This window comes from Coffea arabica, chromosome 2e (genome assembly GCF_036785885.1).
Source record: "Coffea arabica cultivar ET-39 chromosome 2e, Coffea Arabica ET-39 HiFi, whole genome shotgun sequence".
Classification (NCBI taxonomy): Eukaryota; Viridiplantae; Streptophyta; class Magnoliopsida; order Gentianales; family Rubiaceae; genus Coffea; species Coffea arabica.
In genome coordinates this window covers 6,174,238-6,190,862 of record NC_092313.1, presented here as the reverse complement: position 1 = coordinate 6,190,862, position 16,625 = coordinate 6,174,238, and the positions used below count along the sequence as shown (strand labels likewise).

Sequence of the window (16,625 nt, the reverse complement as noted above, 5' to 3'; positions counted from 1 at the left end):
ACATGAATCGTGCATGCTTGTCTTGAAGAGTGAAGTATAGGTTATCACTGGAATCTCTAACTTCTATGTTAACATTGTATCTGTTAAAAAAAAAATTGTGATGTATCATGCAAAAAATTATATTAAAATTCAAAATATATGAAAATAATTATCTGACAATAATGTCGACTACATCATTACAATGTATACACACCATTTTTACAAAATGAGATTGACATGGTTGTCCACAATTTTTGCATAACTCATGGAACATATTATCTATGTTAATACTTTGAATGTAAGCAAGTATCCGAAAATATTTAACCTAAAACGATCCAAAGAATGTATAGATTACAATTATTAATTCGAAACTACATGTAGATACTTATTCATTACTTAATTAATTGAGAGGGATTGTACCGTAGGTAGAACTGCATATTCGGATATCGATATTCTCTTGCCATTTAATATCAACAATGCTTGGGACATTGTAAAATTGCATGACCGCAACCACGTCACTAATTTCTGAGCACATTTATCATTCTCAAACCTACAAAATTTTCAAATACATATTCGTAAGGGTATGAAATATTATTAATAATTTAATATTTTGATATTTGTAAAACTTACCAACTGTGTAGGTATTGAGCAAAATCCAAGTAGTAATTGACATACAATTTGCTTGCTTGAATAGTATAAAGTGACGGTCCTGCACAATGTGCTATATTATTGATAAACTATAAAAATTAAATAAAATAAAGTGAAAAATAAATTGAATTACCTTTATAATTTCTCACACAAATATCATAGGCTAGCAAAACATTGTGTTTTGTAACAGTTTGAGGCAAGTGTTCACCATCATCAGTTGCAAATTTATCACATAAAGTCAACCGAACTACTGTCAAACTTCATTTAGAGAATTTTGGTAAGTATAAATCAAAATTTGTAGAATATAAAATATTTTAAAGATATTGAATCTATTAACTAACCTTTTGTTAAGTAAAAGTATGTCACACTTAGTTTTATCATTGATAGATGTTTGATAGTGTGAACCAACAGATACAACTAAACCAATTACATCTGCAAAAGATCAAATAGTATAAGTAATACCAGTTCAAATATACAACTTAAATAGAAGTATGGTTAATTAAGAATGAAATACCTATCAATTGCAAATCATTGTCCATGTGTTGTTCTGTATCTCTTAGTTGACCAGATTAAACTTGAAACGGGGTATGGTTCCACAATCATCTAAAATATTTACTATATTCGTATCGTTTCCAAATGATAATTGGTACTGATGTGGTGCAAGCCGATATTTAAGATCTGCCGGAATTACATATATATTTTGAAACCAGTATACCTTGCCTTCATGGAGATGATCTGCGAAAATATTTATTGTAGTAGGAAGGTAGGTGAGGAGCGTTAGTTGGAGTAAGGTGTGTAAGGAGTGTTAGTGGGAGTTAACTTCTTGTTTGAGGGAAACGTGGGAGTGTTAGTTAGAGTTAATTTCTTGTTTGAGGGAAACGTGGAGGTGTAACGTACCCATGATTGTGAATGCTTGTTGCTAAAAATCTCTTCTCAAATTTATATAGATATAGATAGTCGCAATAATCGTCCATATCATCTAAACGACTTCTCTTCAATTCTCAACTCATTATTATAGTACTAATTGGGCATTGACCCTCCGTTCATTAGAATATGTACGTCAAAAGTTTCAAACGGTTTGCTCAACTTTTAATTTTTTTCTAAAATCAATTATTATTCCCTTAATTTTAATGCGGTAAATAAATAGCTTTCTTTCCTTCTGTATTTCAATTTACAAGAATTATGAGGTCAAAACCAACCTAAGGGTGATAACGGATAGAGCAACCACTAATATATATATATATATATATATATATATATATATTGTAATTTTAGAAGTTGAATGAAATATTTAAAACATGAATTGATTTTTTATACACCGATAATATATACACTGTTGTGTTTGGATAAATGCCATATATGTTGAATTTAAATTTCAAATCTAAATTTTATTTATATAGCATTCATCTAATTATGATAGTTTATATAAAATATTTACTCTTAAAACATATAATAGTCGAACAATTATTTAGTATATTTAAAATACTTAGAGTTGTTTGGATTGCTATTTTTTAGAATTATTTTTTTTAGAAAAATGTATTATAATAATTTGATATATATCTACAAGATAGAAGGATAATTAAATAATGTATTCATGAAAATGTAATTTTTTTTAAGAAAATGGGAATCCAAACGAGGAAGAATGATAATTTACGTACATGAGCCCGAACAAATATCCTGAGATACACAAAAATGGAGGAGAGGCATGAAAGGTAGCTACAAAAAAAAAATGTAAAATTTCAATTACAACTTATATATCATTTTTTACATTATATGTGGGATTCATAAAATTTTATTATATAATTACATGTTATTAAAATTAAATTACATCGTATACATATAAAATTACATTTTGTGTATTTTACACAAAATCGGTCGTAATGATTTTTTGACAAACCGTTCCGGCCCCTTGTCCCAACACAAACACACGGGGAGAGAGGAGAGAGAGAGAGAGAAAAAGAGGGCAGTGTACAAATAGCGGCACCCACGCCGCTGTACAGCGTTCAGTTCAGCCTGAGCCCTGCTGAAGTCGTCCCGGTACTCTCCAGTCAAAGATCGGAAGGCAAAGGTGTGTGGTGTGGGGGCGGCCGTAAACTTGATTGGGCCACCGCGCTTTCTTTCTCCCGCCTCGTAATACACAGCAGTACTACTACTACTTCTGCTACTACAATTACAACTACCACCGCGGATTATAGTACTAGTACTAGTATCATTAATATTATTAGCGCAGCATTGGAGTTATATTATATAGAAATTAGAAACCCTTGTTGCTCAGTAAAGCCACCCTCCCTTTCCCTCATTCCAAGTACTTTTATATGAATTCAATCTCACATTCCTCCATTCAACCAAATTCGCTTTCGAAAATCATTCCAATCCTAAACAATCAGGTCACATATTTTCTCATTATTATTTTGCAGCAGTAAACTCTGATTATTTATTACTATTGTTATTTGCTGCGCTGATTTTCAATTTCAGCCCGTTCTCTTTCAATCGGTTTGTTCTGGATGGGGTAAATTTGGGATCGGTGTATATGAAAATCGATTGTATTTTGCTATTTTATTCAATGGATTATAATTCTAAATGTACTCGTTAGCTGAAATTGTGGCTGTCCATTTTGTTGTAATTGTGGTGTTTGCTCTGAAGCTTTTAGCTTTTGCTGCTTCAGTAACCATATGCATAACTTACAATACCATGAACACACACACACACACACACACATTCATGGTAATTCTGAGTGGGTTAGAAGCATATGAGTTGTAGATATATGCATTTGTGTATTTAATGAACTTGATTTTACTGGGGACATTTCTCTGTTGTTTAGCCTGCGGTAATCTAATATGTTTTGATCTTCAAACACGAGAATCTGTATGTGACTATGAAGCAGATTTTTTTGTAGAAGAAGAGCAAAAGAGAGTTATGTGAATAAAAAGTAGGTTAAAGTTTTTCTCCTCAAAGTAGAACAAGTGTTATTATGCCTGCTGAAGACATAGAATTGAGCTCACTTTAGGTTCTTTAGATGCAGTGGAGTTTTGGTTGCACACCTTGCATGAAGATCAAGTTTATGGAGGATAATTTACTATTTTTTCTCAACACTGGCAGTGATTTTAACTGGAAACCTTTAGCTGATAATGTTCTTGACATTTAAAATTTGCCAGTTTGTCCCACTAATTATTTTATTTTATTTTTTGTTGGTCAATTTGGAATAGAGTTGAATTGCATGATGCATTAGTCTCCGCTGTTTCTCGATGCAGAAAGAGAATTCATTCATCAGAGAGCTTTGACATGTCTCCTTCATCCTGCTAATACCTATACTACCTTGTTGTTAAAATGAGTGGTGGTCAGTTGTTAGAGCTTACTCTCAGGGATATTCTTCAAGTAATCAATCCCTTGAGGGAGGACTGGTCAATAAGGTTTTATATCATCAATGAGCTTCAAGCTGTTGTTCAATCCATAGAAAGTCTCAGAGGTAATGGGGCTTTGTTTGTACTGTTCTTCCTTTGTAGTATGTGATTAAGTTGTGCAAATCTTTGGTATGCCGCTTCTCGTTGTAATTCTTTGAATTCTAAATCCTTTATGCTCCTTTCAAAACATAAAAAAGTTTGTGTCTTGGTCTGTGTCTAACCAGAAACCATCATGCCAAAAATTTGAAAATGCCTTGCCTTCTTCAAAACTAGCTCTTAGGCCCTACACATGCAAAATCAAGAGAAGAAGGAATATGGCCTGGAGTAAATGTATGCTTTGGTCAAGCAACGACACTGTATTTTTGTGTCTGTTGTGCTAAAATTAAGACTGGCTTACTTTTTGTTGCCTCATCCAACAGAACAGTATTTTCAGCAAACAGCTTTTTTTTTCAGTTGTTTATGATGCTAGACATTGCGTTGTGATGATGTATCACTGATTTAGTTCTTTTAAATCTGTCTTTCTAGTGAATTTCTGTGGATGCATATTTTATGCAGGACAATAGATACGGATTAAGAATGAGATTTGTTCAACAGATAAATTTACCATTTTACTTCTTACTTGGTGTTCAGGTGCCACTGTTGAGCCTTTTGGATCGTTTGTGTCCAATCTCTTTACAAGATGGGGAGACTTAGATATATCCATTGAATTATCCAATGGCTCCCATATTTTATCTGCTGGGAAAAAGCACAAGCAAATGTTGCTTGACGATGTGCTGAGAGTTTTGAGAACGAAAGGTAAACTGCTTCATGTTCTAGTCTGAAGAATGGCTTCAACTAATTTACACTTTCTTTAGTTTGTGATATACTAATGTCTAAGCATGGTTGGTTCAACTATTCAAAGAAGCATGAATGACCATTTCCTTGTGGCATATCATCATTGGAGAAGTTGTAGTTGGGATTCCTTTTGGGCTTCACTTCAAATGCTTTGCTTTAAGAGAAGCAAACTCATTGCTTTTTGAAGAAGGATTTTGTATTTGCAAACAAATATCTTATATCCTTTTATGCTGACTTGAGCGCTTGATTGATTTGCAGGTGGATGGCATAAATTGCATTTTTTTGCGAATGCTAGGATTCCCATTCTGAAGCTTGAGACAAGTCATAGCATCTCCTGCGATATCTCAATTAACAATTTGAGTGGCCAAATGAAGTCTAAGCTATTGTTTTGGATGAATGAAATTGATGGGCGTTTCCGTGACATGGTTTTGCTGGCATGTTTTCTAACATAACTATAGATGTTCCAAATAAGACAAAGGGAAAAAATGAGAAGCTAAAATTTGATAAATCCATCCATCTCTGCAGATTAAGGAATGGGCAAAGGCACACAATATTAATGATCCAAAGTTTGGAAGTCTTAACTCGTATTCTCTGAGCTTGCTTGTTGTCTTCCACTTCCAGGTAATTTAATATGTCCTGTAACCACCCCCTTCCCTCCATTTTCTTTTCATTTAAGAGTAGTCATCAAGTGTCTTTTTATAGTGGTTTTGGGACGGCATATTCTTCCAAGGGGTGATAGTTATTTGAAAGTAACATAACGTGTCAGTGAAGGTTTAGCTTGTTTTCTGTTACCATACTAAAGCAGCACTCACTTGATATTACAAAATATGGTTGGGTGAGGCCCTTGATGCTTGGAATTCTTTGTACATGTCATTTTTTTAAGCTAGGCATCATGTGCTGTGTGAATCTTCTTGCAATGTTCAGCAATTTAATGTGTCATGTTGTATCTGTTTTAATTAGTGATATTTTCTTTATGTAGGTTTTTCTTTTAGGATTGGTGAGTAAAACTTTATAATATTTTGCAGACATGCGTACCTGCAATTTTTCCTCCTCTCAAAGAAATATATCCAGGCAATATGGTTGATGACCTTATAGGTACGTGTCATTGTTTTTTTTTTTTTTGGGTCATTTGTTTATTTGCTTATTTGCTCATCGTAGAAAAATATGTTCAAGTGTTTTCTATATTACTCCTCATCTAGAACATATGAATTTGCAAGTTTTTCAAATATGTTTGTTAACATAATCAGTAATCATAGAGTTAGCTAGCCTAATTGATTTTGTGTTTTGAAACTATTAATTATTAGATATCCAAGAGAATCTCTGTAATCAGTTGGGAACAATCATGGTACTTGAGTTGGAGTGAGTTAAAAACTTTCCGATCATTGCTTCTTCTCTGAGTTTGAGCCTTCCTTCTCTTGTTCTGGTACTCATTCTCCAGAAATCCTTTGGTTAAGATGGGAATGGAGAAAAAAGATATCATCTGTAACTATAAGTGATATTAGATTGCTTTAGTCATCTAGCAAATCTGTGGATCTTTTATGTGCAGGTGTGAGGGCTCTTGCAGAAAAACATGTTGAAGAAACTTGTGCTGTCAACATAAACAGATATAGATCAGATAGCTCCAGACTTACCAATCAAAGTTCTTTGTCTCAGCTTTTCATGTCATTCCTTGAGAAGGTAATAGTTGGTGATGTAGAATATTTCTTCACTTGTTGCTAATGGGAGTTCATTATTCCTTGTTGCACGATATGAGAAGTTTGAGTTATGAACTATTTTTACTGCAGTAGCATTGACGGGGAAATTCCATGCTTTGATGTTTTGCATCTTCAGTTTTCTGACATTAGTGCAAAGGCAGCAACACAAGGAATTAGCCCATATACTGGACAGTGGGAAGATATTGATACCAACATGAGATGGCTACCCAAAACTTATGCTGTATTTGTAATCTCTCTCCCTCTCTCTCCCTCTCTCTCTCTCTCTGCACTTACACAGAAATACCTACACACACAAACAAGCTTGGAAAACATCCACAAAAACATTCTTTGTGCACGTTCACATGCATTCATTCCACATAACAGCAGGAGATTGTTCGGCGCTAATGCTTTCTTTTCTTTTTCTTGCAACTGCAATCTACCTTCACGTTCTTTTTAGTGCATTGGAGGCCTCATGGCCTATGTGCTACTACCTTTGATTCTTTGAAAGTTAACATCATTTTCATGGTTGTTAGATTGAGGATCCCTTTGAGCAGCCAGTTAATACAGCAAGGACTGTCAGTAATAAACAGCTAGCTAGGATATCAAATTCATTTCAGACAACACTGAATATGGTTAATGCGGCCAATCAAGATCAGAGTATGCTTGTTTCTGCTCTTGTAAGACCACAAATATCGCAATTTTTGGTAAAACCCCCTTTTAGATGCCAAAGTAGCCATAGCAATGGGACTCGGCCGCAAATTCCAAGAGCCATACAGCCAGCTGGCGGTGTTCAGCATCAGTTTCAAAACAGGAGAAGTCAGAAGCGTCAGAATGAGACAAATCAAAGACCAGCCCAAGTGGTCCATATTCCTAAAGTCCATAGTCAGGTGCAGCAAGTGTGGAGGCCAAGATCTGAAAGTTAAAATGTTTCGGACTCTTTTGCCAACAACCACTCATCCTTGTTTAGAAGATGATGGTCAAAGATTGAGTTTTGGTTTGGTTCTTGAAAAGGTAAAGCAAAAGCTCACGAACTACTACCCTGAAGGCAATAGGGTGCTCAATGATCTGGAGTGTTTTTCACTATATTAATTTCACCCCCTTGTTGGTGGTCTGCAAGATATTGATTTTTGTTAATGGGATGCTCATAAGCAATTACTCTCTTTTGGCACAAGTCACACACAAAAGGTCTTCTAGAATATTTCGTGGTGTGGTGCAATATGCATTAGTTACTATCATCAAACGTGCCCACAAAAGTTCGCACCTCATTGTAAAGACATTTTGGAGTGGCTTGATTTGGACGAGCATTGGCTGAAAGACTGGTTATAAGGAGGCATTTTCTGAATTTTGCTTGGAAAAATGTAACGTGTGAGGATGCAAGAATAGATAAAATGCTCAAAGCCCAGTATCCATTTTCTCCTGACTGTTTTTATTGATGTCGGCTTATTGTCATCTAGAAAGGAAAGACCTGAGAGAGGGAGGTATGGAGGGGAGCTTTAGCTTATTCGAGTCAAATTTTGACTTAATTTTACCAAATTAAGTTTGATTGACGAGTTCTCAATGTTAAATTTGAACACAAGTTTGGCCTCAAATTCAAGTTGAATCGAATTCGAAATTGAGTTCAAGCTTAAAAAAATAAAAATGATTATATTTTTGAAATCAATAAAATAGTAAGTTTTTAACAAATAATAAAAAATTAAAAATATATATATAATTTTACTATTGAAATAAAAATTATATATATATATATAATTCACTAAACTCGTGAGCTAATAAGTTAACTCGAAATCAAGCTTGATTTGATCAATTCGAACTCAACTTGTGATCGATGTTAACCTAATTCACGTCAAGCTTTGATTTAAGCTGCTTGCAAACGACTCATATGCAACCCTAGCAAGGACATATAAAAACCAATATTTAAAAATGCGATCTCAAGATCGTCAGCACATGGAGCACATTTAACTTCCATATGACTTCTGTCTTACATACACATCCATCCAAAAAGCTGCTACAATAGTTCTAAAATAACCCATATTTACATGCCTCGGTGTTAGCAAAGGGAAATTTTAACATTGCTTTGTAAGACCCCACCTACGTTTAGAATTTTAGCAAAACAAAGCTTACTAGTTGTCCCAAATCAGCAGAAACTTCCTCCAGCGTATTTAATTGTACAATGTGCATTCTTGAATTGCTCAAACGGCATTAAATTAAAGAATACAAGAATTTCTTAAGCATTTCCTAGCCAACACGACAATTGTGCTATATCAAGTTTTAGATGTGCAGATATCCTCATCCCAGCCCTGCAACCGTGTTCTGTGAGACTGTTGTATTATATGCTGTACACTCGACAAAATAATTACAAGGCCCATAAGATATTCCCTGACACAGTAGAGCATAACAGAGTCATGCTATTGCCCTCTTGGCTCAATAGGGGACTTGTGTCATTATGACCATATGCCCAGATGATAGTCAATTTCCTGGCCTTCAGATATTCTCGCCACGAGCAGACTGAAAAAATTCGATCCATATGTCACTGCTTCAAGTCCGCAAGAGGTTTTTATCACCTATAAAGATCCTATAGCTTGCATGAGGGCCCTCAGATGTGTCTCGAATAGATACTCGCCAACCCAAGGCTTTGCCTATAGCTTGGAGTTCATCCATTACAGCAAGCGAATCACGAAAATATACATGTCCACCAGGCCTTAGAATTCGATCCATTTCAAGCATGATAGTAGTGATATTGCATCTGAAAGAATATAAATATATCAAATAAATGCACAGTAATTACTAGACCATGAACATGTCGAGATGATCCATTTTAAAATATAAAAGCTGCTGTTGGTTAAACATGACTTTAAAATGACATCCACCACCAAAACTAATCCCCATTTTTCTGGTATCCTCCCCCCCCCCCCCCAAAAAAAAAAAAAAGAAAAAGAAACCCAACCCACCTTTTTTTTTACACTGCGGCATGGTCAAATTTTGAAACTTAATGCAGAACATCAATTCAGATCTTATCATGACTAAAATATGACATCATAGGATACCTTTTTTGCTCAGTGGAGAAGAGCCCAGCAGCATGCAACAAATCATAGGTTCTTGGATATGTGTCAAATGGCTCACACCTATCATATGCATCTTGTTAGACATGATTTACAATAACTAAATTGGCTCAGTAGCAATAACTAGCTAGTATTAAATTATCACAACATATTGAAGAGTAACAGAACCAACACAAGTAGAAAAGGGAAAATGATGCATGCATTCTGAGATGCTATAGGCAAAAAATAAAACATTTGCCACTTCTAAAAGTTCTCTTCACATAATTCCAATCACTCACCCCATTTTAAAGGTTTGCATCTTGCTTTTTACCCGGAATAAAATCCTCCATCCTCCGACACATTTTCTCTTACATTAGGGGTGAGCAAATGGTACAAATTCGGTAATTCGGTTAGCTGAATTCGGTGAATTCGGTTATTTGACTTATAGAAATTTAAACCGCTTTCAATTTCGATGGTTCGTTAGTTAGCTACTTAGCTAACCAATTGCTAACCAACTTATAGAAATTGAAAGCGGTTTAAATTTCGAATTGACTATAACCGAATTCATTTCGCAACCAATTTCAAATTCGGAAATGGTAATGAATTCGGTTTAACCGAATTCATTTATAAAAAAAAAATATTGGGGCTCCTAAATGATAAGTGATAACCTCATAACCCAACTTTTCCCAAATTCACCTCAACTGAAGGAAGTGATTGTGTAATTTTTAATTTACAAATTAGGTCTCCTAAATTATAATACATTCATTATGCTCCTCAATGATTTAAAAATTATTACTGATTTGATCCCCAAATTTATTCATAATTTAACACATTACTTATGTTCTAATCATTTTGTGATTTAATTGGCATTTATTTAATCACTTATACCTAGAATCCTTAGTCTATGATTTAAAGAACACATAAAAAGTGATTAATTTAAACTAGAATGAACCTTAAACTGTACAATGATTAGTGATAATTTATGAATTTATAATTTACAATGATTAATAATAAGTAATATTAGTTACAAACTTACAAATTACAATAATTAATGATAAGTTATATTAGTTACAAACTTATAATTTATTTCAAATCAAAATAAAACTTATTTACTTACATATGTTATTGTGAAAAGTCAATACACTAATACGTTGATTTGCAATTTATATGCATTCATTTACAGTGCTTAGTTGTCTTGTCTATACTTAAAATCTTAAGATTAGTGAATAGAGAATATGAATTTTTATGTTAAATATGTAATGTAAATTTAGAGCACACTAATACTTGTAAGTTACAGGTTACGCATTCAAATATTCAATAATTCAAACATGAATGATGTATCAAATTACCAATATCTAAATTCTAATTACTAGTTATGTTTATTGTTTAATATTTAGTATTATACATATATGTGTTAATTATTATCTAATTCTAGTCATGTTTATTGTTTAATATTTAGTATTATACATATATGTGTTAATTATTATCTAATTCTAGTCATGTTACTCATGTATAAAATAATAAGTATTATACTTATGTTATATTGTCATGTATTACTATATATTTGTATTATTATAGTCATATAACAATTAACAAATACTAAAATAATATATTATACATTATTATATATTATTATTATTATTATAAGTACATGATAATACCATGTACTAACTATTATTAATAGCATGTACCTATATAATATAATAATATATTAGTATTATATACTAATACTAAATAGCATTTATCTATATATTATATAATTTTATAAACAAATTTAGTATTCGAATGCGGTAATGCGGTACCCTATTTCATTTTACCGAATTTGAATGCGAAATCGATTATTACCAAATTCATAATCTCATTACCTATTTCATACCATATTAGAATTCGGTGAATTTGGTACGTACCGAATTTGTACCAAATTACCAAATACCTGATTTCAAATTACCAAATTGAATTTGAATTCGGTTATGAATTCGGTACGTACCAAATTTGCTCACCCTACATTAGCAAGCCTGACATCCCTTTTAATGAGAAACTATAACTGAATAAGAAGAACAATCTTAGGTCATTACTGCCAACCTCACTGGTTTAGAACAACTGTGCTAATTATAAATTTCAGGACTTATAATCATAAAACATTTAACTCTACAGGTATAATTAGTTTGCTTCTAATTTACTCTTATAACTAGTTTGATTTAATTTGTGCTTTTAGAATATCTTAAGCCGAAAACCTTTATTCAAGAAAAGCATCCCTGACATGCTTTACTTAGCTTCAAGCATCTTTTCAGGACTGGCTTTTTGTGAAGAGTTCTTGAAAAGCTAAAGCCAATATAACAGTCAAGGTCCATGACATACTTTCAAATGAGACCAAGCCACAAGCAACCTACATTCTATACAGATTAATCTAATTTGCTTCAAGCGAAATACACGTATGTTAGGTAATGTACACAATTACATCTTACCAGGTTTCAATTGTGTACAAATTACATGTAGGACAAGGAATAAACAACAGCATGTTAATATTATAAATAAGATTCAGTCCCATAAATAAATAATAAAAAAAAGGATTCAGTCCCATACCAGTCATGCATAACTCCAATAAGTCCACGGTCATATATAACAGGCAGTGTGTTGGGCCCATTAACAGGTACCACATTAAGAACCCAGCAGTCCAATCGGTTCTGGATTAATGCTGCTGCAAATCTGTCAGATGCAAAACAGAAAAGTGCAAATTGAAAGGAACATGAACATCAGAAAATCAAATTTTAAGTGCTATGTTCAACATATGAACTAAATGGAACCATAGAATACAATAAAACAAAACAAGTAGAAATACATACCCTCCAAAACCAGCTCTCATGTCCAACACATTTCTAAGTTTGAAATTCTTCCATTTCAGAGCACGGACATAACTTTCTATAATCTCATTCCAGTATTTCGACTCAGCCTTGAATAGCTCTTTCCTAGAAATATAAGCATCGAATTGAATGCTCTGAAGCCTATCAGGAGGGTTCTGCAGACGTGCAGGCCACTTGCTAACATTTGCACCATATCCATCCTCAGGTAGTCGAGTAATACATGGCTTCATATCAACATACCTAAGTTTATCACAAAGTGGAGTTATTGCTGCAAGAACATGGACAGAAACCGCTCTCAACAGTCAGCAATAAACAAGAATCAGAACGCATGGAGAGCTCATTAACCAATTCACAACTTTACTAGTTCGATATCCCTGCACAATTAAGTTGTCAAAATCTCCATATCTGCTCTGCAAAGGCTCTTCATATATGGACCTTAGCAGAAAGTTGAAATGGTTCAGAATTCAGTGACTAAATTGAAATATAGCATTGAAAGCCAGGGAAGAGACCAAGCTATCAATTGATACCACTGTACTAAAGGCAAAAATTAAGAAGTTGCCATATAATCTAGATATTCCCATTCTGAAAATTCGCTCCTCCCCTCACCCTAGCCGCAAAAGCAAACTTTATCTTACTTTTAGCCCACATCTTTTTCCCCAAATATATTGTCTTCAAATCCTCAAGTCAAACTTTTTATGTCAATTAGAGAAGTAAACCATCAAATATGCTCAATCTAAAACAAAATAAATAAATCTCGACAAAGAAAATAAATCTTGACAAAGAAGTCACCCTTTGTGCCCCAAATGTTCTAGGGCCAAATATGATGAGTAAGCAACCACGTTTAGTCCAAACTATGCATGTTTTCTTGCTTAATCGGCTTGAATGTTGACCTTATTATCCGCCCTTCAAGCTGTATTTAGTAAATGACATGATTGGATATAATAATGATGCATACTGAAAAAGGTCTTCATTAAGAATTCTCAACCACTAAGCCACTAGTTGTGTCTTGTTCTATCAGTGCTCTAAAAGATCAGCCTCGCAATTTGATTTGTAATCCCTTTCAATACTGTGCTTGGAAAAGCTCATAACACAAGATGTGCACATGAACAAATACTGTATAAAAAGTAATAGCTCTAGCACCATCTATAACCCGCCCTTTTGTTGAGCTCCCACCATAAACACAAGCATCGCAATGCCCTTTGAAACCATTACAAGAAGTAAAAGAACATTGGAGTGTGGAAGTAATTAAACAATTACATACCAAACTTTGTCTGGGTCATCATCCTGGTCACATAGTGGTGGTTGGGTGCCATCCTTGCGGTTTAAATAGCAACTGTTATTCAAGGGCTTCTGCCATACAGCAATATATCCCTCCTTCTTCACAAGGTTCCAGCAAAGATTTGTAGTTAGGTTCTCCATCTCTGGAAAACACATAATCACATATTTTAATGACAAGATCTTGACATTGCTCCAAGTCAGTCAGTCAGTTGCAGCACGTAAATCTTATTCCACTGAAATCAGACATTCAAACTTGCATGTGACCATGGAATGTTACGGACAACAAAATGATGAAATATAACAGATTAACACAGTTGAAGGGGGCATATGATAAAAAAGAAACTGCACATTCCATGGCATTACCATACTTGACATGACATGACAATTACTTTACCTTCCCATTGTTCTTCTAGGACTACTTCGTGCTTGTAAACAGGCTGTGCTGCCCAAGCAAAATATCCTCCTGCCCGAAGCAATCTATTGACCTCAAGTAGTAAAATGCCATCTTCAAACAATAAGAAAAGCACAGATTAGAATATAAAATATCCATTAATTGTCTCAACAAAGGGTAGCATAAACTACAGGTTCTATTCGCATTTTACATGAGCAGAAAAACTATAACTTTTACCAGATAAGCAAACAAGTGTCTGGTATAATAGTATGACTTAAAAGGCATGGTATCATAGAAACACGTGATGTATGCTACTGATATCCTGAATAAGAGCTTACACGATCAAAATTTACATAAACAATAAACTGAATTGACAGTGCAGGATATTTACAAGCGAAAGTCAAAGGACATACCTTGTAATAATTGATATGGGTTTGTTAAAAGAGAACAATGGTTTTAACAGATAACGGCATATTATTATTCTTATTACTATCATAATCATCATCATATTATAAGGAGAGAGAGAGAGAGAGGGGTAATGTCGTGAAAACTACACACACCATCTCGTGTCCAGTTGACTCTGCACCTTGAACAGTGTATCAAATCAAAGGCCTGACTTGGATATAATAAACGCCGTGTTGCAAATGCAGACACCATTGCAGGCACACCCCTCTCAAGTGCAAACTGAATCTGGTTTTCGTGAACATCTTTTGGGGCTACAGACAAGGTAAGAACATTCTTTGAAAATAAATATGCACCAAAACTTGCCACACCACAACCGACATCCAAAACAACCCGGGTATTTTGACCAAAAGCAATCTCAGGAACCATCTACAAGACAAACAGAGGACAAACAATTAGACAACATAATTCCCTGCAGTTCGATTTTCTTTTACCAAATTAGGAAGATCCGTCGAACCTTCTCCATCTGATCTATGTATTTATCTGCCCCATGGATAAATTGTGTGCCACCTCCTGGAAACTTGAACTTATCCTTGTCTACTGTAATCCAGTTCTGACCCCCTTTATCCTCAACCAGCCGGGCATGAGGAACATTGCTGAACCAGACCTACATCATAAGATAAAGATTAAAAACGTGAGAATTGAACTTAACATTTTTAAAATGCACACCGCAATTAAGTCCAAAATATGGGATTTGGGGTAGAAAGTAAGTTGCCATTGTAGGACAGCTAAAAATCCTTCACACTAAATATCAACTACTCATCCAAAATGGTCTAGACGACTGTTAACCACCTTGATGCAAATCTCCAAAAGTTTCCACAATCTCTAAATCCATTCTCAAGAAACGGAAAATAGAGCAAGCTTAGCTGAATTTTTAGAAGCTGAAACTTTTTAGTACCTCGTCGCGACTTTTAGGCCAAGGAATAGGAGTTCTGTAGCCTTTAGGGGCAGGAACCAAGCAGCTCAATCCCTGGTCCTTTTCAGGACAATGGCGCTCGAATCTTTCGCCCTTTGTAGTAGAATTCAGCTTCTTGATAGCCTCCAAATTGTCCATACAGGGAATATACTCTCTCATACTCTCTGGACACACTTGAAACTTGTTAATCTTAAACGTTTCGGTTTGGCCTCCCCCATTTGAAGTAGCCTCCTCCTCCTGCTGCCCCGAATTCTCCACCGCCTCCGGATCAAAATCACCCACCTCAAAATCATCCGTCATCACGCCGTTTTCATCCACCACCCCCATCCTCTTCACCGCCGGAGGCGGGGGTGGCGGAGTAGAAGCGACAACAATCTGCTGCTGTTGTTGTTGGGGTGGGGATAGAGTTGAAGCGGGGTGATTGAAGAGGGAAGAGAGATTGAAGGTTTTATTGAAATTAGGGGACAAGGAAACGGAGGAGGAGGAAACAGGTTTAGGGCTTTGGTTGGAAGAAAAGAAGAGGATTTGTTGATAGGCGTCGGATTGGGACCATTGCTTGCCTAAGTAGAAGAAAACTACGGAGACGAAGACGAAAGCAGAGAGTTTGATGAGAGTTGAGGATTTGAAGAGATCTACATTGCTCATCAACCCCATTGTTCTTCTTCTAACAGAAAATAATGCATTCAATCGATTCAGTAATCCGTCTCTCCAGATCTGTGATCTTCAATTTCAATTTGTTGAGTATGGACTATGGAGGGAACAAAACCCTCCAACCCAAAAAAAAAAAAAAAAAAAAAAGTCGGCAGGAAAAGAAAGTACGGAAGTACTCTACTGAGTCACTGAGGAAGGAGAGCAGACGTCGGTCGCGGTGTCGGTGTGACATTGCACCTGCGATGCATGTGAGGTGTCAAAAAGCGGGCCACTTTTCCCGTCACTTTCCTTTTTTGCCATTTAAGCCCCCATAACCCCAGCTGTCTTCATCCATCGCATTCTTCTTGTCCCAGCCAGGATGGTCATGAAATTGAGAGGATATTTTCAGTCCAGTTGAAACTCGCGAGAGATAGTAGTACCTTTTATGCTGTAGCCAATCTCCAGACCCACACCTCTTTGTTACTGCACTATT

The 16,625-nt window shown here is 35.0% G+C and overlaps 2 protein-coding genes across 10 annotated transcripts; one reads left to right on the top strand and one right to left on the bottom strand.

Annotated features, from left to right (window-relative positions):
* Window positions 1-2,484: 2,484 nt before the first annotated feature.
* LOC113730450 (protein HESO1) lies at window positions 2,485-7,898 on the top strand. 9 transcript variants are annotated; one of them, XM_027255136.2, is made up of 9 exons: window positions 2,485-2,695; window positions 3,879-4,093; window positions 4,659-4,823; window positions 5,121-5,296; window positions 5,388-5,483; window positions 5,888-5,957; window positions 6,409-6,539; window positions 6,693-6,803; window positions 7,090-7,898. In XM_027255136.2, exons 2-9 carry the CDS (start codon window positions 3,955-3,957, stop codon window positions 7,477-7,479), a joined length of 1,278 nt encoding a protein of 425 aa, XP_027110937.1. In that variant the 5' UTR covers window positions 2,485-2,695; window positions 3,879-3,954; the 3' UTR covers window positions 7,480-7,898. The 9 variants fall into 9 exon arrangements, with proteins under 9 accessions (XP_027110937.1, XP_027110936.1, XP_071934587.1 ...); XM_027255135.2 differs by having other exon boundaries at window positions 3,834-4,093; XM_072078486.1 differs by having other exon boundaries at window positions 2,485-2,757.
* Window positions 7,899-8,451: 553 nt separating this feature from the next.
* Window positions 8,452-16,423, bottom strand: LOC113730447 (probable methyltransferase PMT11). Its single transcript, XM_027255125.2, has 9 exons — window positions 15,485-16,423; window positions 15,044-15,193; window positions 14,685-14,955; window positions 14,128-14,238; window positions 13,717-13,876; window positions 12,438-12,695; window positions 12,178-12,300; window positions 9,601-9,678; window positions 8,452-9,299 (listed from the first exon to the last, which is right to left on the bottom strand). Exons 1-9 carry the CDS (start codon window positions 16,154-16,156, stop codon window positions 9,092-9,094), a joined length of 2,031 nt encoding a protein of 676 aa, XP_027110926.2. The 5' UTR covers window positions 16,157-16,423; the 3' UTR covers window positions 8,452-9,091.
* Window positions 16,424-16,625: the final 202 nt, after the last annotated feature.

Excerpts from the sequence above, each read along its gene's own strand:
- LOC113730450 (XM_027255136.2), top strand. The coding sequence starts at position 3,955 with ATGAGTGGTGGTCAGTTGTTAGAGCTTACTCTCAGGGATATTCTTCAA. Across the intron at positions 5,958-6,408 it reads TATGGTTGATGACCTTATAG|GTGTGAGGGCTCTTGCAGAA; the intron begins GTACGTGTCATT and ends TTTTATGTGCAG. Across the intron at positions 6,804-7,089 it reads CCAAAACTTATGCTGTATTT|ATTGAGGATCCCTTTGAGCA; the intron begins GTAATCTCTCTC and ends CATGGTTGTTAG.
- LOC113730447 (XM_027255125.2), bottom strand. The coding sequence starts at position 16,156 with ATGGGGTTGATGAGCAATGTAGATCTCTTCAAATCCTCAACTCTCATC. Across the intron at positions 14,239-14,684 it reads AGTCAACTGGACACGAGATG|ATGGCATTTTACTACTTGAG; the intron begins GTGTGTGTAGTT and ends TATTGTTTGAAG. Across the intron at positions 9,679-12,177 it reads ATTGGAGTTATGCATGACTG|GTGTGAGCCATTTGACACAT; the intron begins GTATGGGACTGA and ends TGCATATGATAG.